General features: G+C 42.0%; 1 protein-coding gene and 1 pseudogene across 5 annotated transcripts in view; one reads left to right on the forward strand and one right to left on the reverse strand.

The window, feature by feature from the left end:
• Atf6 (activating transcription factor 6) overlaps positions 1 to 25073 on the reverse strand; it is a 177787-nt gene that overhangs the window by 96896 nt on the left and 55818 nt on the right. For 2 of the 4 annotated variants that reach the window (XM_087580984.1, XM_087580981.1), the window contains exons 10-14: positions 15410 to 15541; positions 9940 to 10053; positions 9276 to 9375; positions 4261 to 4328; positions 3050 to 3161 (exon numbers count right to left, since the gene is read on the reverse strand). In XM_087580984.1, coding sequence (XP_087437110.1) covers positions 3050 to 3161; positions 4261 to 4328; positions 9276 to 9375; positions 9940 to 10053; positions 15410 to 15541 — 526 coding nt within the window. 4 annotated transcript variants of the gene reach the window in all.
• LOC148001747 (large ribosomal subunit protein eL29 pseudogene) overlaps positions 1 to 25073 on the forward strand; it is a 135312-nt pseudogene that overhangs the window by 82954 nt on the left and 27285 nt on the right. The gene's annotated exons all lie outside the window — the stretch shown is intronic.

Here is a 25073-nt window from a genome sequence, read left to right on the forward strand (position 1 = left end):
GAACATCAAATCATAGAAGGAGAAATCAGGAAAGAGGGAGGGAGGGAGGGAGGGAGGGAGGGAGGGAGGGAGGGAGGGAGGGGAGTATCCAGAAGGCCAGGAGAATGAATAGAAATATGTAGCAATGGGAAGGGAAAGTGGGAGGACAACTAGAAAGTCTTGCATCCCTCAGGCGCCAGGGATACAGGAGGCTCCCAGGACCCAACGGAGATGACATTCCCACTTCCAACAGCTGGAAGAGACCACCTCCAGTACATAGACATAGCCCCCAGTAGAGGGATGGGGCCTCCCACCCATCTCAAAATCTTTAACCCAGAATTGTTCCTGTCTAAAGGAAAGACAAGGACAAAAAACTGGAGCAGAGACTGAAGAAAACCATCTAGAGACCACCCTACCTAGGAATCCCAGACACCAAACCCAGTCACTATTACAGATGCCAAGAAGTGCTTGCAGACAGGAGCCTGGTATGGCTGTCCTCTGAGAGGCTCTGCCAGGACCTGACTAAGAAAGATGCAGATATTCACAGCCAACCATGGCCCTGAGTCCAGGGACCCCAATGGAAGAGTTAGGGAAGGACTGAGGAGCTGAAGGGAATTGCAACCCAATAGGAAGAACAATATCAACTAACCTGACCACCCATAGTTCCCACGGACTAAACTACCAACCAAACAGTATACGTGGGCAGGTCCATGGCTCCTGCTATATATGTAACAGACCTGCCTTATCTGGCATCAATGGGAGAGGAGACTTTTGGTCCTGTGGAGGCTTGTTGCCCAAGCAAAGGGGAATGCTAGAAGGGTGAGGCAGGAGTGGGTGAGTAGATGGGTGAGCACCCTCTTTGAGGCAAAGGGGAGGGGATGGGGAGTTTGTGGGAGACCAGAAAGGGAGATAGAATTTGAAATGTAAATAAATAGTTTTTAAAAAGCACAATTCAATCTCTTTATTAAAAAAAATCCAGTCTCCTTTAATATTAATGTAGTCTCTCTTTCTCCATCCTCTGTGTGTGTGTGTGTGTGTGTGTGTGTGTGTGTGTGTGTGTATGTGTGTGTGTAAAACTTGTTCTATCCCTAGAAAAACATTGTTAACAATGATTTCAACCCATGGCTTGACATCTGCTGCTTTTACTGTGTGTTATACTGTTTGATCAGTGAAGGCATATCCTGAATTATTATTAAAAACACACTTCTGGAGGAAGTTCAGTGACATCATCACATCAGGGCACACCAGATCCTTACAGAAAACAAGATCCATTTTAAAAGGTTTGCTGTAACCTTAAACATAACTGTGTCACTAGAAGAACAAATCCTTAGTTCTCTTGAGCCAACCAGTTGGAGCCTTAATGAAACTGTTCTCAGCTGCCCCCTTGCCAGTCAAAAGTCATGAGGCTAATTAATATGTTAATTATTTGGGAGAACAAGATGAACAAAGGAATTCTGTGAAAAGGCTGTGATCTTCAGATACCACAGCTAAGGTATTCCAAATGTCCTGGAATGTCTGGTTAGTAACTGGATATATGAATAGATATATAAATATAGTAATACATAACATCTAATTTCCTTAGTCTTCAATATCTGATTGTCTCTATTCCTGAAACACTGAGGCACTAAAAATTTCTAATTTAGAAACGCACTAACTACTTAATTGACAATTTCTTTGTTAGGGAGTGGCAACAGCAACTGAGAACAAATCATTCTACTGTCAGTAAACACTAATTGTCAACCAGGTTCCACCTATATATAGTCTTTCCTTGTAATGACTTAGGCAGCTAGAGAGAGGTGGCTCAGTGGTTAGAATCGCTTATGCTCCTGTGGAGGACCTGAGCTCTGTTCCAAATGCCCATCTCAGGTAGCTCATAGCTGGCTGTGACTCCAGCTCCAAGGGATCAACACCCTCTTCTGGTCTTTGTGGGCAATGTATTTGCCTAGGATTGAATGAAATGTCCCCCATAGTCTCAAATATTTAAATACTCAGTCCCCAGTTGGTATTACTGTTAGGGGAGGCTTGGGAGGCAAGGCCTTGTTAGAAGAAGTATGTCACTGGAGGTGGGTTTCGGAAGTTTAAAGACTTACGACTTTCCAAATTCTCTCTCTCTCTCTCTCTCTCTCTCTCTCTCTCTCTCTCTGCTTCTTGCTTTCACCCCATTATCATGAACTCCTACCCTCAGGAACCATACGCCCAAATGAGCTACTTCTTCCTTAAGTTGCCTTGGTTATGGTTTTATCACAGCAACAGAAAAGTAATTCATACAGCACTGACATGCACATACCAATATTTACATGTAATTAAAAACATAATAAAAATTTTTTAAGAAATGGCTTAGGATGCAAATCATGGAGGAATTCCAGTCACTTCTGTTTTCCTGGTTAATACAGAACACTCTAAGGGACCATCAGATGGAAACTCTAAGAAGAATATATTGTCATTTATAGGAAAAGCAGATGGGCTATAAATGGTTGTGCTTTTTTTTCATGTGGTCTAACATTTTTAACATTCAAAAATGCTAGTATAAACACTTTTGCTTATATAACCTGACTGATTAATACATTCTTCACCAAGAAGTATAAACGTTTTAAAAAGAAATAAGAACTGAACAAAGAAACTTGGAAATAGAGATCTAAACACTCCACAACTGACCAATTAATCAGCCCATGATTAATCTTAAGCCTACACTTCAGAAGTTTGTTCCTTAATTACCAAACAGGCCTTGGCTTAAAACACACCAATAGGTAATCGTCACTTCCTGTTTCACTTTCCCGCTGGTTAGAAACAAGGGGCATAGCTATAGGGGTGACGAGGAATAAAAATCAATGTGGTTTGTGTTCCCTCAGTGCACAGTGTGCACCTGACCTCAGTGCCACGCTCAGGTTCCTCAGATGCTGACGGCTCCAAGTGAAGCCCGAAGCTCAGCGCTCACCCAGCCTGCTGCACCTGCACAGCGGACTTCATCCTGCCTCCTGTCTACCCGTGTTCCTTCTCCAAAACTCCTTCTGAGGCCTTGTATTCAGCAGCTTCTCAAAGACATTTGCTTTATTCTTTCAAAATGACTTACCCTTCGAAATGATACGACGTAAAATGTATCTCCCCTCCTGCGGATGGCATCAAAGAAGCCTTGGTAACTTCCAGGCGAAGCGTAATACACCTGCAGCTCACTCCCAGAATTCCTACTGATGTGAGAAAATAGAAAATACCATCAATATTCCAACATGAAGGGTCTTCCCTATTCCGTCCACTCTAAAGTCACATCTGAATCTTAAGGACCTCTTCCAGCCAAACAGTAGCATTTTAACAACTCTTCTGACTTTTTAATATTTTTTAATTGGCACATATTTATTGGGGGTCATGTGATGCTCTGCAACATGTGACTTATGCGAATGCTACTTTGGGCACTGGATCTGCTACATTAATCTGCTTGGTTCACAGAGCAAGTTAGAAAGGCTATGACTACCAATCCACCCCCTACGGCTAGCCTCTTGACCCATGACTGGGTTACCTCCCATTCTGCTCTCCTCACGTTCCACTGCCTTGATGATGGACAGCATTTGAACTGCTGGGTACTGCTCTCTCTGAAGTCCCTCAATCTCTCCAGTCACGCTATGCACTACTAAGTCACGCAGACCAGGTCTGACGTCGAGTTCTACCACTTAGTTCATGACTTTGGAAATTAATAAAAACAAAAAAAAATTTGACTCCCCAGCCTTTTCCTACATAAAATATACTTTGAATTATTATGTAAATTTAAAGGTAAGGTGTATGTAAAGCACGCAGCCAGGGTGGATGAGACAGTTCAGCAGGTAAAACACCTGCTACAAGAGCCAAAACACGGAAAGTCCAGTTCAATCCCAGAATCCACATTCAGAAAAGCTGCATCAAAGGGCACAACTGTGACCCAGCACGGGCACAGTGATGTGAGAGGCGGGGACAGAAGAGTCAGCTGGAAGCCTGAGGAGTTCATGGTACAACAGAAACCACAGTGACCCTGCACCAACAAGGTGGAGAGAAAAAACTAACATTAAAATCAGGAACGAGAAAGCAATGGGCACTTTGGATTTACAGCAAAATTATAATTGAAAAATCTTCTGACTAAATCTATACTTAAGAGATCTGAGAGAGGTATTCCTTTGCTGGGACTGCTAACTGGTCATGTATGTTCATTTGAACTGAAATAAAAGTCGTAAGAGGAGCATGAGAAGGAGGTGTGAGTTCCTACTCCACTAAAAGACAGGTCAAGCTCTTTGGCCAAAAGCCTCTGGATCTTCTTACCTGATGCTAGTGGTTTCTGTGTACTGGACAGCCATCAGCTGAGAATTCGAGCCCTGTTCCAGAGCACCCTGGAAGAGAGAAAGAAGTTTAAGAAATAACAGAAAAACCGTCTGGGTTGGTTATTTAGAATACTTTAGGCCATGCTGTAGACTGAGACTATATGTAACGCTGTCTTATAAAGACCGTTCAGGTACTTCCCACAAAGTTTACAGACTGACTGGCCAACTTCAATCTACCCGCTGCAACTTTTATGACCAAGCTGAACAATAAAGGACATATAGAACTTATGTTTGTAAAAAAAGTATTATGTTACAGACAAATTCTTAAATAGGAAAGACTCTGAAACAAAATTTCCACTATTCACTGAGTTGCACACACACATTCCTCACACCTAACACTCCCATTTGAATCTCACGAAAGGCATCTGACCCATGACTCTTTTGTCCAGACAACAGTTGAGTATGGAACCATCAGTGGCCATGTATGCCTCACTAGAGTCATCTATTTCACAAGGCACTTGCTCTCTACTCTGTTTTCTTAGTTTCCTGAGAGTTTAGTAAGTTAATCTTTAGGAGAATTTTGTAAGGGAATCTGAATTCAAGGATATATTATTACTATTATGTTAGAAAGTGACCTTGTTGTATTTTTTATACATAAATACTAGTCTAGTAGCTCTCCTGGAATTTATTGCCATGTTCATATATCTTTACATAGATAAAGGCTTCAAAATTAGATGCCTGATTTCCTGTAAGAAGCTCAGGGTCTGACTTGGGGGGGGGGTTTCTATAAAACAATAAAATGTGATAAATACTAAGACAGAAGCCAATACAAAATGCTTAAAGGGAAAAAGAGGAGAATAATTTGGTAAATAGAACCAGTGTGGGAAGATGAGCATAAGGTCTGCAAGTTCTGGTCCTACAAGGGCCTTAGTTGACAATTAGCACATACATCCATGCAGACATATACCTGCCACGCTAGCCACTTAGTAAGCATCTCGGTCCTCACATCAACTGCCATGCTATGGCAGTGCTTGCATAAAAGTGACCATATTTAGCTGAATAATGGCCTCAAGCCAAGAATAATGACACTGGGGGGTTATTATAGTACATTGTTGTAAATGCTATGAATTACTGTTGCCAGTCTCTTCCTGTGCTTAACTTACAAATGTCCCTTGCTATATATGAAGGGAAAATAATATACGTAGGGTCCTCTACTGTCCATGTCACATCATCACAGCCTACTGTGGGATAATATGTGCACAGTATAAAAACCTAGTTTCAAGTCCAGCATTCAGAAGGCAGAAGCAAATGGATTTCTGTTGAGCTCAAGGCCAGCCTGGTCTAAATAGTGAGTTCTAGGTCAGTCTAGTAAGAACCTGCCTCAAACAAACAAACAACTTATAATTCTTCTTGACCCTTCCTTTGCGTTGCTGGGAGCGCGCTCTCTCTCTCTCTCTCTCTCTCTCTCTCTCTCTCTCTCTCTCTCTCTCTGTGTGTGTGTGTGTGTGTGTGTGTGTGTGTGTGTGAGAGAGAGAGAGAGAGAGAGAGAGAGAGAGAGAGTTTATTTTTTATAGTCTGTTAGTTTAACTGGGATATTTGGGATATTTACCTACGCTACTGTTTTTCCTCCCTGCCAACACTGGTTTGTATCTGGCATTGTTTTCATAGTCTAAAAAGCTTTGGAATTTTCCACCTTATAAGTGGGTCTTGTTTTATGGCCCAGGATGGTCTCAAACAAATGATTCAAATGATTCTCTTATTCCGGCCTCCTGAGCACGAGACCTGTAGATGTACATCCCATGCCTATCTAGAATGCCTTATTGATCAGCCTCCTGAGACCAGTCCTTTCAACTGTGGTCTACCAAAGTGCCTTCTCTTTGCCTTCATCATAGACGGCAGCTTTCACTCACCCTTGATCTTTCCTAATCGTCCCAGTGTAAGGAAAGTAAGAGTATGCAAGAGAACAAGTCAAGTCAAAGACAGGGTACTGGAGTAAGGCAATAGAAATCTCAAAGAAATGTCGGTTTGCCAAACTTACAGAATACTTTTTAAAACTGACTTATTTTTATATCTAAAATAAATAATCAAGAGGGATAAATGTTGAAATGGGGGTGGGGGAATGGCAGAACAGGTACAGGCTTCCAACACAAAGAGACCAAACAAGTTCCTACATGCTTTTCCGCTAACATCAGCACGACCAAGATGACTGTTCCAGCCCAGAACTCCCTTCACTCAACACAGATGCTCCCATGCCGTCCCTTTTTCGGTAATAGCTAGGATTCCTAGACTTCTGAACTATTACCTAAGCACCCAATAGAGAGACATGCGCCCAAAATAGCAGAGAAGGGGGCTGTAGTCTAAACTGCAAATCTATAAATAATGGGCTAAACTTAGGACAACATGACTTCTCTTACACTAGAATTCTTTCAGGATTAGAGAAAAACCCTTTCACAGTTATGAAAAACAGGAAGGAGTAGTGTGAAAAATTATAAAGACAAGGCAAAAACCTCCACTTAGGACAAGATTTTCTAATTTTCATAAATGAGCTTTGTGAGATTATCTACTGACAGTGGCATATACCTGAATCTTGTGCTCTTCCTCTATATGGCAAAGGAGGGAAGCCTGAAAAACCACATTATTTGAAACCTCTGTCACTAGGGTTGAGATCATTTAGACTCTGCCAGAAAGATAAACTTGCTCCAAATATGGAAGCAGAAGCCAGTCTCCTCCCCCCGGCTGAGGAGGTAGCTGATACATGTGCACAGTCCAGCAGACCATTAGGTTCTGAAGTGCTGGCCCGTGTTCCAATACCAGGAAGAGCTTTGGGGCTGTCAGGTCCTCATGGCATTGGCTGTGACTGCCCATAGCCTCAAGGAGTACTAACAACCAATGAAGCTGCCACAGTAGGCAAGAAGGGGTTGGAGAGGCCATGGAAAGCACATTCTGGGTAGTCACAGACACAGACCCTCAGAAGTCAGAACACGAGCTCAACCACACTTAACATATTATGTCCTGCTTCCAAATAAATAGTTAACCCTGCTCTCCCATGCACACTCATTCTTATTCTCTCTCTCTCTCTCTCTCTCTCTCTCTCTCTCTCTCTCTCATCCTTCCTCCACCCCTTACCCCAACTCAAGACAGGGTCTCATTCTAGCCCTCCAGCCCAAACTGGCCTGGAATTCACTATACATAGCCCAGGATGGCCTAAAATTCAGCCTCAGCTTCCTGGGTTCTGTGATTACAGATGCAAGTCACTGCCACTACGCCCGGCTGAGATGCCTCTTTTTCTATCCCTCCCTCAACTCCCTTCAATTTCTTTTGATGACAGGGTCTCACTCTGTTGCCCTGGCTGGCTTAGAACTCATGTAGACGAGGCTGGCCTCGAACTCAAGGATACTGCCTGCCCCTGTCTCTCCTGCCCTCCAAGAGCCAGGATGTAGGCCAGTGCTACCACCATGCTCAGCAAGATGATTCTGTTAGCACCTAAACCAAACGTGCAAAGCAGGTGGAAATTTTTCCATCCCAAAACAAAACCTCCTTGTTGGTTCTTATTTTCTATCACCATTTCTGGAAATTTCTCTGCAACAATTACTGCCACTTTTCTATGTTACTCTCCAATATTCCCTTCCCTGGGCTTCTGTCATTATAACACAGTAAAAGAGCCTCCAGGGTCTCCAGAGAGTTCGAATGGCAAGTTTTAGTAGTGCCCGCCACCGCCTTCACTGTCACAGCCTGTTGGCTTGGCTGGAGCTGCACTGCCCCTTCCTGCCCTCCATCCTGCTGTCCAGCCACCTTCAAGGGATGCTTTGTAGCCCACACATGTGCAATGCCCAGCACTAGTTTATCACTCTCTCTCCTCTCTGGTTTCACACTGGGACTTTGGTTTCACACTGGGGAGTAACACCCAAAAATCAAACATTTAGCCTCAACTTCTCTCCTGCAGTCCAGATGTAGACACATGGTTGTCTACTGGACATCTTCAGTTGATTGTCTAAAGTCTGTGTCTAAAGCTCTTGACTCCTATCCCTAACTCCTTCCTCAGTTTCTGTCTCTATAAATAGCATCAGCATTAATCCAGCACCCAAGACACAGAAATTATTAACAATACCTCTTTAGTTTTGTAGCAGCAATTCCTTAATAGTTTTACTTTCAAAATATACCTAGGTCCCCATTCCTTCCTACCCCTTCACATCTACCACAGTAGAATAGACCAAAGACCTCCCATCTAAACCACTAGAATGCAGTCTACCTGAGCTGCCTACTCCCCATCAGTCTGTTTCGTGTGGCTTCTAGAATGATCGTTTTTGTTTCTTTGTTGTTTTGAGACAAGGTCTCACTATATATTTCAAGCTAGCCTTGAACTCAGCATCCTGCTTCTGAGTTCTGAACTCCTAAATTCACAATGAGCGCTACCAGTCCTAGCCAAACTGACCTTTCACACGTACAACTCACATCAAGCCACCCCCTCACCAAACCCACTAATGGTGTCCTGCATGCCCAGAATGGAATCCGAAGTTCAGACCAGAGCCTGTGGTGTTCACTACGCTCTCTCCTCCACAGCCTCTCAGATCTGAACTCCTACCGCTCTCCCCTCAGTCACAGCATTCCTTCCAGCTGTACTCACTCCTTGAAGTTCTGTAAATATCACACTGCTCCGTCCTGGGGCTTTTTACATTATGCAGTTCCCAGTCTGGAAGTTACTTCACTGGATTTCCTCCTAAATCCTAGAGCTATGAAGGATCCGTGTAAGAGATGAGTTTCTATCCCACCCAGCTATAAAGGCTCTGCAGCGCTCTAGCAGCCAGAGTTAATTACTGTGATACAGGGCCCTGCTAGAGAGGAGAGAGTGAGAGAGAACACGGGAAGCAGCACCACGCCTGAGTAGGCAGCAATGGCTGCAGCATCGGAAGCAGCCACAGTGAGAAATACAAAGGCTTAAGTCTCCAAGTCTCCCAGGGAAGAAAGCAAGTGGCGCCTGGACTGTGGTTCCTTCAGACACAGGCAGAGCAGACAGACCTGGAGAATGCGGGTTTTCTGCTGGCTATTTGTCATTCTTCTCGATTTGGTCCTTTCCACTTCATGTCTATGAACCCAGCCTCGAAGTTCATGGTTCAACCTAAAAAACAGAGCGATCAAATATATTTCATAGTAGGCTTATTCTTTTGTTGGAAATTAACTTAATTGTTCTTTAGGACCCAAAGAGCAGCCCAACATATCTGACTACTTAACAATACTTTTTGATTTAATTTGAAAAAACCTTGGACATTCAATGCTGTTTATTTTAATAAGACATGGATTGTTACAAGACAAGCTCCTAATCACGAGTTCAAAATCCAAAGAAATAACGGAATATATGTCCAGACAACACAGTCAGATATCACCTTCCCAACTTCAAAAGGGGGATGCTGCCTGCTGAGAATCTTACGTCCACAAGTCTAGCCTTGCCCTGAATTCTAACATCCACTTCATCCCTTCACTCAAACAAGACACATAGAAGCAGGCAACCATCACATCGGATGACCCATCCCCATCTCTACCTGGACAACTGCAGGGTACACTTATCCAACAATAAATCAGATTCTCTTGGCCTCTTAGTAAAGCTGAAGAAATGCTGTTCTAAGTTCTGAAGCTTGCCATGGGGGGCCACACAGTAGTTTCTGTACCAATCCATACCCCTTACCTGAGAGACTCTGTCGTGTTAATGAGGGGCTGACATGGAGGTGGAGGGATATAAAGTAATGGTTCTTCACTTAGCACCATTAAGGCTTTGTCATTGGACACAGAATGATCATATCTGAAATAAACATACACAAAAATCACTTCCTTGTATCATAAATTTCATAAAGCTTAGTGGTGTCGATTTTCATTTAAAAAATGTATACCAAATTTATGTTGCAAGATGGAAATGAACATAACGGAAAGAATCAAGTATAGACCATATGGTGGCCTGTCATTCTCTAAGTCTCTAAGACATGGCAGGTAATTCACATTTGCTTAGCTACTCTTTACTGTGCAGCACATGCTGTGTGTGAAGTCAATGAACTTCGGTGTCGCTGGAGTAGAGGAGAAATTAAGGGAAAGAGTTACCAGTTGGCAGGAAAAAAACAGTATTAAATGACAAGGCCTATAGGTCTGTGGTCATTTGTGACAATGAAACGCAACAGTCTCCCTAATAAAAGTTTGTGTGAAGTGGGAGTAGAGTAGGCCCAAAAATATTTGGCAAGAGAAAAGTGACAAAGTTGAAAAACTGAATAAAAATTTTAGAACCAGGTTGGGGATTTAGCTCAGTGGTAGAACGCTTGCCTAGCAAGCGCAAGGCTCTGGGTTCGGTCCTCAGCTCCGGAAAAAAATAAAATTTTTAGAACCATGGATGGCCTTGAGTCCATAACAAAACACTAAAGGACAATGACTAGTTACTTTAAAAAATACACATTTGTCCCTATCCTACTGCTTTATGGCACAGGATTCACATCTAGAATATGATAAGAAACAAAACTTGAGCTGAGAAATTATCACTGAGCTGAAAATCAGAATGGAACTGGGCCTGTTACGACTGGTTACATCCTTCAGTCTGTATTTTAATCTATCTTAGATCTGTTCTGAATTTTATGTATAAGATGCTCTGAATTTATAGATATGCTAAAGTACAAAAAATATACAAAATTGAACATGGTAAGCTTCATGCTTTTCACTTATCCATTCAATATTTGGGGAACACCACCTATATACTGGGTAATCCAAGAGAGAACAAAAGTCCATTCTCAAAGCAACAGGAAAGGCAGATCAAACACAAGAAAACAAATACATAAAATACAGCCAAGCCTTGCTAACTGTTGTAAAAGAAACAAAGGACTCAAACAACAAAGGAAGGCAGGATCTCCTGCAGGTAAAACTAAGGAAAGGATGATATAAGTCAAGGCTAAAGGACAAGAGGAAACCAGCTGTGAGGAAACTAGGGGAAGAGTATACAAGACAAAAGCAAGTGAGAGAAAAACAGACTCCAGAAACACAGAAGACTGCTGAAGAGCTGTGGGCATGTGGGACAGACAGAGAGGAAGTCAGAAAGACTGAGACAGGGTCATAGTTAGGACTTGCTAAATAAAAGAGAAGTTACTAAATAGAGAAGTGAAATACTCCAATTTATCCCTAAGCCTTATAATTGTATCAAAACCAAATATTAGTTAAATACGGAAAGGGAAAACGTCAGAGACGACTGGATGCATGAGCACGTGTGTGATAAGTGCGACCTGTGGACGGGAGTTTGAGATTCATGCATGTGCACACTCCGGAGGCCAGAGTACAGAGGAGTCACTGCAGCAGGAGGTAGACGGAGTTCCCAGCGCCACAGCTTGGGATCTGCACAAAGGAGAAGCTTACCAGGGAAATCAGGAGGGAAGGAGGGAAGACAGAGTGAGCACGATAAGCTTGCACAAGGGAGGTGAAGGCAGGAGGCTCACAGGTCAAAGCACCCTGTGCTACAGAGCAAGTTTGTCTCAATTAACCAGGGCCAAGGAAATACCACAGTGATAGAGTACTTGCCTATACAAGGAAGGGCCTGCACTGAACCCCGAACACCACAAGCAGCAGCCAGTCCAAAACAACAACAACAACAAAAAACAAACAAACAAACAAACAAACAAAAACAGAAAGAAAGACTAAAAATTATAAGGATGCAAAAGGAAACGTCTTTTAGGGAGTGACTCACTTAGCCAAATCCTGAAAAAGAGTTCTAGGTGAGCACATGGGTTGTCATTAGATTTGCCAGAATGAAAACATGCCCCCTAATGCTCCCCAAAACACACACCTACCAGAATGGACAACTAACTTTAGAATAAAAATAATGATTTCTGAGTATGGCACACATAAGAGAAAAGAAGTGAAAGCTAAAGTTATATGAAACACACACACACACACACACACACACACACACACACACACACACACATCATTTGAAAATCACACCTACATAATTAACAAAGACAGGAATTCCATGAGGAAAACCAAAAATTGCTTTCAAAACTCTATTTTTGACCTGTAATTTTCTTTCCATATGATTAAACTCTAGCAAAGCTTTCTGCACACCTGTGCTGGCTAACTTCCTTCTAACAGCCAAATTATAGAGAAGAAAACAGGAGAAATACAAGGGTAGACTGGACAGGGTAAAAGGGAGAAAGGAAGAGTCTAAGTGAGCACTCAGTCTGGAGACAATCAGACCCTACTGACCCACAGACGGTCAGAGATCTAGGCTCTCTGCAAACCATCTACACAGAGAAGAGAAATGTCAGCAAACAAATCACTAAAGCAAAGTGCAATGCTGGGAGCTGGAGTTGATGAGAATTCCTAGACTAGCGACACTCTGCGGCTGATGCCTCAAGCAGAAACCACTCTTTCCTGGTTACTAGAAGACAACTGTGATTTATGTCCTATGTCCTGAGGTAAAAATGAATAGTAGCTCTCGCTAGACTACTACTACACTTTCATAAAAGTGTCCCAGTTTGGCTGATAAGTTATACTATTACAAATACAATCTGTATACATACATACACTTCTAACACTGAAAAAAATCCATGCAACTGCAATTTGCTAGTGGTAATATGCTAATCACAAACAAATATAACAATTAAACAGTAGGATTATGATCTATCCTTCCATTATTTGAACCATAAACTGAAACAAAATGAGGCATTTAAAAATGCAGATGATAGAAAACTTGAATGGGCCCATAGCAAGTAAGAAAACTGAATTTGTTTTAAAGAAAAAAAAAAAAAGTCCCCATCTCCACCCAAAAGAACACAAGCCCAGGGCTAGACAGTTTCACTGCTGAATTTTACCAAACTGCAAAAGAAGAGCCAATGTGAGCCAGATATAGTGGCTCGAGTTAGTTTGCCTGCTGTCCCAAAAGCTGAGCTAGGAAGATCGTTAAGTTGAGGCTAGCCTGGCACCTTAATGAGACTCTTCCAGAACACAAACTATCAAAATGAAACTGACGCAAACTTGTCTAAAACTAGTCCAAAGAAGTGAAAGAAAGGAAACCCTTCCAAAGTTGTTCTGATATCAAGACTACACAGGAACACAGCCAAAAGAAGACTCCACAGACCCAAGTCTCTGATGATCACAGCTATCAAAATGCTATTAAAGTCCTAGCAACTCAAAGCCAATATATTAAAAGGTGATCCATCATGATCAAGTAGGATTTATTACAGAAATGCAAGGATGGTTCAACATACACAAATCAGTAAGTGTAACACACTGTGTCTACAGAATGGAAAACAAACACTTTATGATTGTCTCAAGAGATGAAGAAAAGGCATTAAGTAAAACTCAACATCCTATCTTGAAGAAAAAAAAGAAAAGAAAATTAGATATAAAAGAAAATTGTCTCAACATTATAAAACTCACACAACAGCTCACAGCCAACATCACGCTGAATGAAAACAGCTCAGTTCCTTTAAGCCCAGGAGCAAGGCACAGATTTCTACCTGCAGTACTACAAGTTCCTCAGAGAGCTAGAAACACAACAGTTCATTTCAAAGGAAGCAAAATGCATGTCAGAAAGACATCTATCTGCAGGCCCGTGTCACAACAGCCAAGACATGGGAATTAACCTACCTGCCCACTGATGATAAGTAAAGAAAACAGATACTGAAATTCTGCTGTTTTCACTGACAGTGGACACATTTACAGGAAACAAAGCACACACACAAAAAGTACCATATTTTCTCTGTTAGATGAGCAAGCTAAAAACCTGCCATCACAGGGTTTTGGTTTTTTTTTTTTGGGGGGGGGGGGAGGTCTGTTTTTTTATGCAATCATGAATATCAGCGTCTAAAAGGTATGGGGGGAGAGAGGGAGGGATGTGGGAGGCGAGTCCTGAATAGGGGTCAGAGCAACTGGATAAGAGTGATTCTGAAGCACTGCAAACCATGGTTGAGCACAATGCATCAAGTACTTCAACATATCTAGTAAAAAGAATCTGAATGTTCTCACCACAGAGAATGAACGAGTATCTGTCTCAGATGATGGATACACTAATTACTCTGTCTAATCATTATACATTATTAACATCAGAATGACAGTAAATATGCATGGGCACTGTGTCAGCTAAAAAAATTAAATACTTTTAAAAGATAATAAACTAGTAAAATAGCAGTTTAAATATTTAATTTTTTTTCAAAGAAAAAATATATAGGTGTCCTGATAACACATATAAACATCTAAAATTCAGTTCAGAACAAATCCATACTTGATGTTTTCAATATTACACAATTTTTTTTTAGTATTTTGTATTAAAAATACTACCACTAATACCAATGAAGATGAAGATGATGGCAAGAATTCAAACTAATGAACTAGTATTTGCCTAATCTAAATTCTTCTACAATAACCTTCTGGACTACTTCAAGAGACCTAAGAATCATAATCTCTTTTCCAGTAGTGACACCGGGTGGGGACACAGAGATGGCTTACATCTTTCAGGTACTCCTTTCAAGGTGCTGAGTTTCAGCCTGAGAGTTGCCCGGACCTCTACAGTGAGGAGGCGCATGGGCGCCGACCACTACACAGGAGTAAGCCTTTTATTTCATGCTAGTGTGAGCAAACACATGCAGGCATCTGGCTATTGTGATCATTTCGGAATAACTAATATTCCTATAAAGGTTATCCAAAAAGAAAGAGTCTTCAAGTACCAAATAAACAATTTTTCTTCTTTTTAGCAATTAACTATATTTAATCAAACCCTGTAAATCCAAAGATTATCAAACTAAGAATGAAATTTTTTGAAAGATCACCTGCGGACAAACATAGAACTCAAAATTATAGAATATGGAGAGAAAAACCTGTGCACAGTTTGGAAAAACAAGAAAATTAAACACTATCAATTTTAGAGATACTGTTTTTAGCATGTCAACATTTCAGAAATGTGACAATCCAACATGTAAAAAACAGATAAGCAAAAAACAGCATGTAGTGCTCTCTGCCACCATGGCCTCCATCACTGCTGTGCTGCATTGCATAAGATCCTTGGCTCCTGACTCAACCTCAAGAGTAAAAGCCCAGGAAGGATGAGTCCTCTACGCCCTTTCCTTGTAATGCTGCAGTCAGGTAAGACTTCTCCCGTTCATGAAATTGATAAGGCCAGCAGGCTGTCCTACCTGTAACTGTTTTTCTGGTTGTCACCATCTGACGTGTCTTTAACTTCTTTTGCTGAAAACTCTAAAAGATGCCTCCTTTGATTGGCAGGGCTCACACTAGGTTTCACTCTCCTGGAATCTTGCTCCAGCATGCTGAAAAACAAAACCAAACCAACACCAGCGACAAAATGAAGCGGTTGAAATTAAAATGGCACGCGTGTATGCTACATGTAGCTAGAAAGCAAGCAAGACTGGCCTTACAGATTCACACACAGAGCGAAAAACTAAGGCCTAGGAACACGTCAAACATTGATGTCCTTAAGTACTCTAGGCCTGTACATAGCAAACAATTTTAAAATAACGTTGGTAAGTATAAAAGCCCATAGTTATAAACTGACTAAACAAAAGCAGTTTTCATTTTCTTTTAAAAACCCTGTAAGTATCCTATAAATATAATTTATTATTATATAAATTGCTGTGGTTTATATTCAAATGCTTCCCAAAGACTTACACACTGAAGGCGTGGGTCCCTGTGAGGTGGTGGAACCTTCATGAGGTAGGGCCTAGTAGACAAAGTCAGAACACTGCGCCCTGTTTCCTAGTCTCTGCCTCTCTTTCACATCCCAGTAACTGTGAGATAAGGGGACTTCCTCATGTCAGTTCCTGATAATGCACTGTGCCATTCCAAGTCCAATGCGACTGAGCGTAGGGACCATAAACTGAAACCTCGGAAGTCAAGAGACAAATAAACCTTTCTGCTTGTTAAGTTGATTTATCCCGGGTATTTATTACCAAAACAGAAAACGAACACATATGAATAGAAACTCACATAAGTTCATATAAATAAAATTTTAACTCAGAGAGTTGAGGTAGAAAATCCCCCCAATGTGTCAAACTGACGTTTTCAATAGGCAAACACTTCAAATGAAATAGGAGTTGTTCTCCCAGTAGACACATACATTATTAGCCTTGCTACAACACAAGCAGCCAAGCACACAGCCAGTGTTGTGATAAGTATGATAGTTTAAACTCATCAATCATGTGCTTCGAAATCTGGCTTTGAATATATCATTTTGAATATATGCATTATTTTATAACGTTACAGCCATATTTTACACTAGTTGTGTTCCTGACTCAACACAAAGGGAATCCCCTGTAAAGACTCTTTGGACAATGAAGTGGAAGCAGGAAGTAAGATGAAAAGGGCCGCCTGAGGCCCCATGTTCTACAAGTGAAGCCTTTCGGGGTACAGCAGCTTATCTCCAAATATGGGTGAACAGGGTAGACGAAAACAAGAATCCCTTTCTGATATCTTATTCTTTCAGTTCCCAATTCTTTCCCACTAGAAATCACCGCCACCTGTGACTCTCACATGGCATGCGTCATTTTGACATACTGTGTACTTTAAAGGTATACTGCCAAATTATGACAACTTAATGTTGCTAAAACTAATACCAAGTGGTCCTTACGGTTGTATATTTCAGGCTGAATGCTTACTTGAGCAGCTATGCAACACTGCAAGCCTTACTACACATGAAGAGGCCTAATAGGATATCTAACTGAACCTGGAGGTTTACTGCACTGAACCTGGGGAACAGACCTAATAGGAAATATAACTGGACCTGGAGAAAATGCCTTGTACAATACCCACTGAACCTGAGGGCGAGGCCTTGAGGCTGTCTGACTGAAGAGGCCTGGTATAAAGTCAGAGTGAACAACTGAACCTGGGGAACAGACCAGAGAGAGAGGAGGAGACCAAATAAAGACTGAAATTTTGTGTTTTCTTTTTAAGACTTAAAAAAAAAAAAAAAAAAAAAAAAACCTTTGCTTTTCAATTTGTTCTGATGTGGTATCCAAAAATTCTTTATATAAAAACACGCAAAGAAAGAAGAGGGAAGAACTTTCCCTTAAGTTAACAAAACGTGTTTGTCCAGCCCCTCCCATATGTTGGGGAACACCCAGTACACTATCACTCCTGCCTACTAGAGGCATGCTCTGACTCCTCCAGTGACCTGAGGAGACCTCCCACCACAAGGAGTCAGCACTTAGATTCAAAACTGGGTTTGCATGGGTGCACTACACTGTTGATCATAACTCCCCAAATGTCTGACTACTTTACCCAATAAACATGTACTAAATATCTTTTATGTTCCAGAGAGCTATTCAGTGGTAAAGATCCAAAGGGGGGAAGTGGATAAAAAATTTATAAAAAGTTAGAGGCTGGAGAGATGGCTCAGTGCTAAGAACACTGTCGGCTCTTCCAGAGGTCCTGAGTTCAATTCTCAGCAACCACATGGTGGCTCAGAACCGTCTATACTGGGATCTGATGTTCATTTCTGGCATACAGGTATACATGCAAATAGAGCACTCCTATACCCAAAATAAATAAATAAACCTTAAAAAAAGAAACAAAACTCTGTTTCTTTGTATAGATCGTGAGATTGGATGTGACTGGTTGACTGACTAGCAAACAGAAGAGTGATCTGGGTCATAACAGCTAAACGAATGCTCTGAAATACAATCGACGAGAGCACTGTAATCTTACGGGCAAGCAGCAGGCACAGAACATGGAGGGTGAGGAAAGGCATCTCGTGCAGATGCAATAGTTATCAGAACGAAGCACACCGGCTGCAGAGAGCATGACTTAAGGAAGGGGCGAGCGTGTTAGTGGACACAGGCAGCAAGCCCAGTGGGAAGAGACAGCAGCAATAACGCCAGGCTAGCCTACACATGGCCTTGCCTGCCATGCTCAGTACGTCTAACAATTAATACAGCAGAAACAAGTCACTTTGTCCTTGTGTTAACTCATACTCTTCTGCACGTCAACCGTGATGTTTGCCACAGCTAAGGGAATTTCCTGGTCTGATGGCATAATCAGTCAGCTTCCCTTCAAGCTTCAGGTACTTGTGTACCATTCCTTACCACGGCCAGCAGAGCAGATTATCCTTTACCAGCTCTCAGCGGGTTTTAACTCCATAAGGGGTCTCCTAATGGAACTCTCAGGCTCTCAACAAGACGTCAACGTGGCTTTGCCTTCTAAAATGACTTAGAATTGTCCGTGTTCTCCTCTATATCGGAATCCTCTAGAGCAAGGAATCTCCAGTTGAGACTGGGCCCAACAGTGTTGCTACACCCTGATAACTGGCTAGAAATGCAAATTCTTGTAAGAAGAAACTCTGGGGCGCTTGTCTAAAAGTCGGTGTTTCAACAAGCTGTCCAAACAACTGCCAATGATTGAGAACCTCCGTTTGAGCTTTTCACAGCCTCTTCCCCAGAAGAGCTACTTCTTCATGGTGGACCCAGCTGAAGTAGACAATTCAGAGGCCTGGGCGGTTAAGCTTGAGGAGCCTGAGGACACAGGACATGGCCCAATGTGGCGAAGTTGTGGCTTACTGACTTATTTTTGTAAATTGGTTCGGTATTGTTCATCTGTTGAAGATTTAAGGACTCTGCTGATCACCGTCCTTCAATCACCTGACCACCATTACAGGGCCCGGCACTCCATGCCACCATTGATGGATATTGACGGCGACCACAGCAAATACACTGAGCTGCCTGAAGATGTTTTGTCTTTCACCTCTAACAAAGCTGTGCGACACCTACTTTACTAGAAAATAAGTGTGCTACTGACACGACTGTGGCAGTTTCCTCACCTCTGCTGGTGATGATTTCGATGTTGTAATAGCAGTGTACCCACAGCTGTCACCACAGCCACTTCCGGGACTTACGCCTTTCTTTTAACCAGAGTTTAAATCTCACTTAATGCATATCACCACACTTCATGACACAGAGGCAACAGAATACTCTGAGCACGGGGCTCAGTATGGGGGTTTCAATACACTAAGCCGAGAGTTCACTGTCTCCCTACCAGTCTGGACAATAAGTGTATTAAGACAGTCACTGTTAGCCGGGCTGCAGTGCTGGTACACTACATGCCTTTAGTCCCAGCACTTGGAAGGCAGAGACAGGTGGATCTCTAAGTTCAAGGTTAGCCTGATCTACAGAGCTCATTACAGGACAGCAAGGACTACACAGGGAAATCTTGTCTTGAAAAAACAACAACAAAAAATAATAAAATAAGTAAAATCACCATCTTCCTTTTTTTTTTTTTTTTTGCTTTCTTTTGTGGGGCAAGGGGTTGAAATTCATGCATATTTTAATGCTTAAAGTACAATTTCTAAAAAGAAAAAAACTTGAACTCTGAAATAACTGGGAAAAATTAAATTTAGCTACAAGAATAAATTCATATTTATAGTTTCCTTGTATCTATTAGTATTTCAAAGAATTTCATTCCCCTGCCAGACTTCAGGATTGTCTAAGAATAATTGTCATATTACAAATATCAAGAGGAATTTGGCAGCTCATGAAGTAGCCAAACATACAAAAGGGTGTGAGAAAATTACTGTTGATATGAACTTTTAGATTCTTGGCCTGAGTATTTTTGTAATATTGGAAAAAAAATTAAATTTCCAAGAACACAAAAGGATGAGTCAGGCACAAGCAAGGACACGCAGTAGGTGAGTGAGTGTCTGCTGACTTCCTAACTTAGGTGAGTGAGTGAGTGCTGACTTCCTAACTTAGGTGAGTGAGTGTCCGCTGACTTCCTAACTTAGGTGAGTGAGTGTCCGCTGACTTCCTACCTTAGGTGAGTGAGTGTCCGCTGACTTCCTACCTTAGGTGAGTGAGTGAGTGATTGTCCGTTGACTCCCTACCTTAGGTGAGTGAGTGTCCGCTGACTTCCTAACTTAGTTGAGTGAGTGTCCGCCGACTTCCTAACTTAGGTGAGTGAGTATCCGCTGACTTCCTAACTTAGGTGAGTGAATGGACATCTGCCGACTTTCTATCTCTGAATATTGATAAAACAGTTAACTAAACTTTAAAAATCTACTTTTGTTTTATCTGTTTTTATGTCTCGCTTACATGTATGTCTTTGCACATACCATGTGCATACAGGGGCCTCAGAAGCCAGAAGAGGAGGAGGAATACTATGGAACTGGACTTACAGATAGTTGTTAGCTGTCATGTGGGTGCCAGGAAGCGAATCTGGGTTCTCTGCAAGAGCAGAAGGTGCTCTTAACCCCTGACCAATTCTCCAGGCCCCTAACTAAACTTTTTATAATTCAGTTAAGACGGTTCTGTCCATAGTCCGTGAGTCTCTGTGATCTATGACTCTACAATCAACAGAGTATCCACGAGAGTCACAATAGCTCTAATCCACAGGATAATCATTACACACAAAGTCTTGTTCCTGTTATGGGTCAACGATCCTGAAAAGCATAGATTAATAGACCATGCATGGTTTCAATTTCCCCCAAAGTTTGAAAGACACATTACTTTTGTTACTTTCCTCTTTCCTCTGTAAAGTTGTAAACGCCAACAACTGTTTTAGATTATTCGTGAGGCCACTTAATCCTCCATACTTCAGATATGAAATCTTCTCACCAAGTGGCTGAACATAAAATGGCACGGACCCAAGTGTGCCCTGGGCATGCCTGCTTAAGGTACAAGCAGACCACTCTGGAACTGAAACCGTCTCCACAGATAAGAGTAGCACTGTTTCTCATCACCAGAAACAGCTGCTGCTGCTCTGAGAGCCATGCTTGAAAAGCTGAATTTCTTTCAGCTGAGGAAGATCGTGGAGACCTCTGGGGTCTAACGTAGGAAAGTGGGAAGAGCACAGAAACTGAGGGCAGAAGATCTGGATTCAAGATGTGACTCAAGCGCCTGCCTTACTTAAGTTCCTTAAGCCTGAATTCCTCACAGTACATTTATGAAAAAATAGCAAATTTGTCACAGAGCTCTTCCGAGAGTCACATGAGACAGCAGATGTGGACATACTTTTTATAAAGCCTGAGGATGCCACGGAACACTTAATGACACGGTGTCTTCCTGCTTGCCCAGTTCAAGTGTTCATAATATAACAGCTGCAGTTTGTAAAAATCTAGGTCAGACTACTGTGCCTCTCTATGACTCAAATCCTTTAGAGGGCTCCCCTTTTCTAGCATGAGAAAAAGCCCAAATATTTATCTGACCTTCCCTTGCATTTTGCTGCCATGATATCTTCTCTTAGTTCTCCTGTCTTGTTCACTTAAGTTTAGCCACTCCTTACTTAGCCTTGAAAATAAAATGAACAGCACACTTCCCACACAAGGGCTCCTGCAACGGCCCAGGCCTTTGCCATGCTCTTCCCCAGACATCCAGTCAGCTAACCCATCTCCTGCAAACCTTAGCTGAGCGTCTGTTAAAGAGCAACCCCTACTCAGAGCGACAGCCAACAGCCCAGACACTGGGAAACCCACTTACGCTGTACTTTACTCTCTTCAAAGACTTTACAACTTGGCCGTTTTACTTGTTAAATGTATTATCTCTTAATGGAGCACAAACTGAAAGGCACGAAAACCTCTGTGCTGTTTTGGGTCAGTGGCTGGCATATAGGGGGCACTTCTGGATTTTGTTCTTATGTTAAATAAGAACTAAGTGAACTTCATGGCTATTTCACGTCTTCACTTTGCTGTCACGCTTACATCACACCAATCGATTCATGAGACGGACACTTTCTTGCTGCACAGCAGAGGGAGTCTAAGCTTCCAGAGAATGGGCAGAGCTGCTGAATGGAGTACGCACTGCCCCACCGTAAGGGCTCGCCTGCCTGTAGGCCTTTGCTTTGTTAGTGGTGAAGACAAAGTTCCAGCTTGCCAACAACTGTGATTTCAGTCTCCTCATCTGTAAATCGATCGCAACAACATCTGCCTATGGCAGGAGGAGGAAAAGCAAGTAACTCATGGGGAAATCAGATTTCTACTTGGTGCACTGGGTTTGAGAACTGATAGCACACAAAAAACAAAACTAGCTACTTCTACAAACAAAGCATCAATAATATCAACATACAGCCCACCTAGCCTGTTCCAAGACCTTTGTCTGCACCCTCATGTATTTTCTTTTCTTCCTATAGCCCTATTTCTATTTCTTATTTAAAAGGAGAAAAGAGGTAGGGATAGAGGGAAGGGAGAGGAGGAGACTGCATAATGAGAGTTCTGGTAAAAGGGCTGAAACAGAAAGCCACATGACTCTGTGGAATACATATGAATGGATATTCAGTCAGTGTAGCTCACTCGGTCACACTGTGATAAACGGACCATGGAGAGAACATAAATGCTACTGATACTCGGAAAACTGGCTATCAAAGTCTGAGTGTGTAACACACGTCCATAATTCATGTAGGCTTTAGCAATTAAGAATAATCTGTAGAATGACCCCTGAAATATTGACTGAAATGACAAAATAATTCAAATCTGAAGACAAAAACTGGCATTGGTGATAAACTTCCTAGAAGCCTAAGTGATAGGTAATGTAATTACATTTGTATGCTCACAGACCAACTTTCCCATGATTCCTAGTTCTGTACTCAGTACAAAGGTGAGTCTTTACTATTATGGTCTGCAGTTGACAAAGCATGATGCTATCTGCACATGCTAAGTAACGCAACATTAATTATAGCTCCTTTGGATAAACTATTCACTGCTCCTTACTTTACATTTATTAAGAACATTGGAATTTGGAGAAAATAACAATGAACCGAGCTTACACACAGACAGTTTTCTCACGTGGCCTAGCTTCCCACTGATAATGACACAAGTTACCAACTTTCAGCTTGAAAAGTGACTCCCTCCCAGAGATCTTTCTACTCCAGGTGAAGAAGAAAGTTAGGTGGGGATACAGAATTAGCCTTTGTTTCACTATAACTCTAAGGAGGAAGGTGTCCAAGTGATGTGTGATAAAGCCACCGGCGAGCTCCTTGGAAGCACTGTCTACACAGTTCCTGAGAAAGCACAGACCCGACACAACCATCAGCAGGATTGTCCATGCCTCCAAAATCCAGCACCGCACAGGCAGACGTGGAGCCATCTAAAACAAGGACTGACATCTACACAGGCTGTAAAGAAACAGAACCGGGGTTGGGGATTTAGCTCAGTGGTAGAGCGCTTGCCTAGGAAGCGCAAGGCCCTGGGTTCGGTCCCCAGCTCCGAAAAAAAGAACCAAAAAAAAAAAAAAAAAAAAAGAACCAACCCATTACCTTGCACAGACATTTTGACAATCATGAATAAATTAAACTATCTAGAAGAGAGTCTGGTGCTGCTGGCTCTGCACTCTGGACTCAGTAACACCTGGTCCTTAGATATATTTTTATATGTACTTGAGATGCTTATGTGTCATTTTGATAAATGTGGAACACAGTTTTAGCCAAGAGCTTGAATTAGATTACATTTAAGAATCTGGCTGAACAAACCCATCTATACTTGGTGGTTTGAATTCTGACATCTAAGTTACACAGTGTCTTTTAACATTCAGCCAAATGGTGATATCATACAGCAAAATGTGCTTAACAATCAAACAGGGGGGCACAATTAGAACCAGATTTGGGGACAAGCTCATCTCAGGATGGGAAGCTAGAATTCTTTCTGCAAAACAAAGAAAAGCTAACAATCTCAGAATGCTGGAATAAAGACCTTTGCCTGTAACCAATTCCTGACTCACACTTGACGCACATGCTATGGTCGCCTCTCCCTTAAAATGCTGTCTCATGCAAAAGCACAGAGTAGCCAGCTGAGCCTTTCATGCATGCTCGTCTCCCTCCTTCATGCCTGATGTCTCAAACTCCAGATTTCAGATCTAGCAAGGGCCTATCACCAAATCCAGAACAAGAGAGGAAAAAGAACCCTCTCCCCCCAACACTTGATTCTTTTAAACAATGTAGCGTTTACAATGTCCTTGAGATAGGAATTTACCACTTGCAGAACAGTGACTTATTGGCTTTTAAAATCAAAGGGGAAACACCATACAGAAATTGATAAACTGCAGCCCAGCCTGCCAGGAAGAAGCTGCTTCCCCAGGGATATGACCTGACTCTCTTGCTCAGAGCAGGGGCTTATGAATTTCCTGAGTGTATAAGGCAAGCTTATAAATAGGGAGATGTCTAAAGATTTACTACATGTAATAATGCTCTCCTTCAGGCTTGTCTGCTATTAATAAGGCAACAAGAGGTTTCTTTAGGCTGCTGTCTGCTTTTTCCCTCTGTAGCTGTGAATTTGTCTATAGCCTCACAGTTCCTTTTAACATCATAAGGTTGAATTTGTGTTTTCTTTACTCTAGTTAACAAAATTTGCCTTTTGAAGACAAAAATCCAGTCCAGGAGCAAGGAAGATGGCTTAGTGGCCAAAGTGCAATTGTGAGGACATGAGTTCAAATCCCCAGAAGCCACGTAAAGCCAGATATGGTAGCACATATCTGTAGTGTCTGTGCTTGTAAGGCAAAATGAGCAGCAGAGACAGGCCAATCTCCAGAGCTCCTGAGTCACCTTGCCTGGTGCACACAGCAGCCAAGAGCAAAGCGACTCTGCCTCAAACAAGGCAGAAGTTGAGGCCCACACCTGAGGTTGTCCTCTGACTATGATACATGAGCTATGGCGCCTGTGTGCCCCCCCCACCCCCGACACACACACACACACACACACACAGAGTCATGCCATTTTTACAAGTCCATCTCCAGCAGAGAATGTGATTTTTATTGTCTAGTTTCTTTCCCTTTAATACCTTTTGAAATGAAATAGTCATATTGTAATTTCTGGCTTATCCCAAAACTTTAAAAGTTTAACTTAACAAATCTAGATATGGTGTCTCCACCTATC

This window comes from Rattus norvegicus, chromosome 13 (assembly GCF_021556685.1).
Source record: "Rattus norvegicus strain SHRSP/BbbUtx chromosome 13, alternate assembly SHRSP_T2T, whole genome shotgun sequence".
Taxonomy (NCBI): Eukaryota; Metazoa; Chordata; class Mammalia; order Rodentia; family Muridae; genus Rattus; species Rattus norvegicus.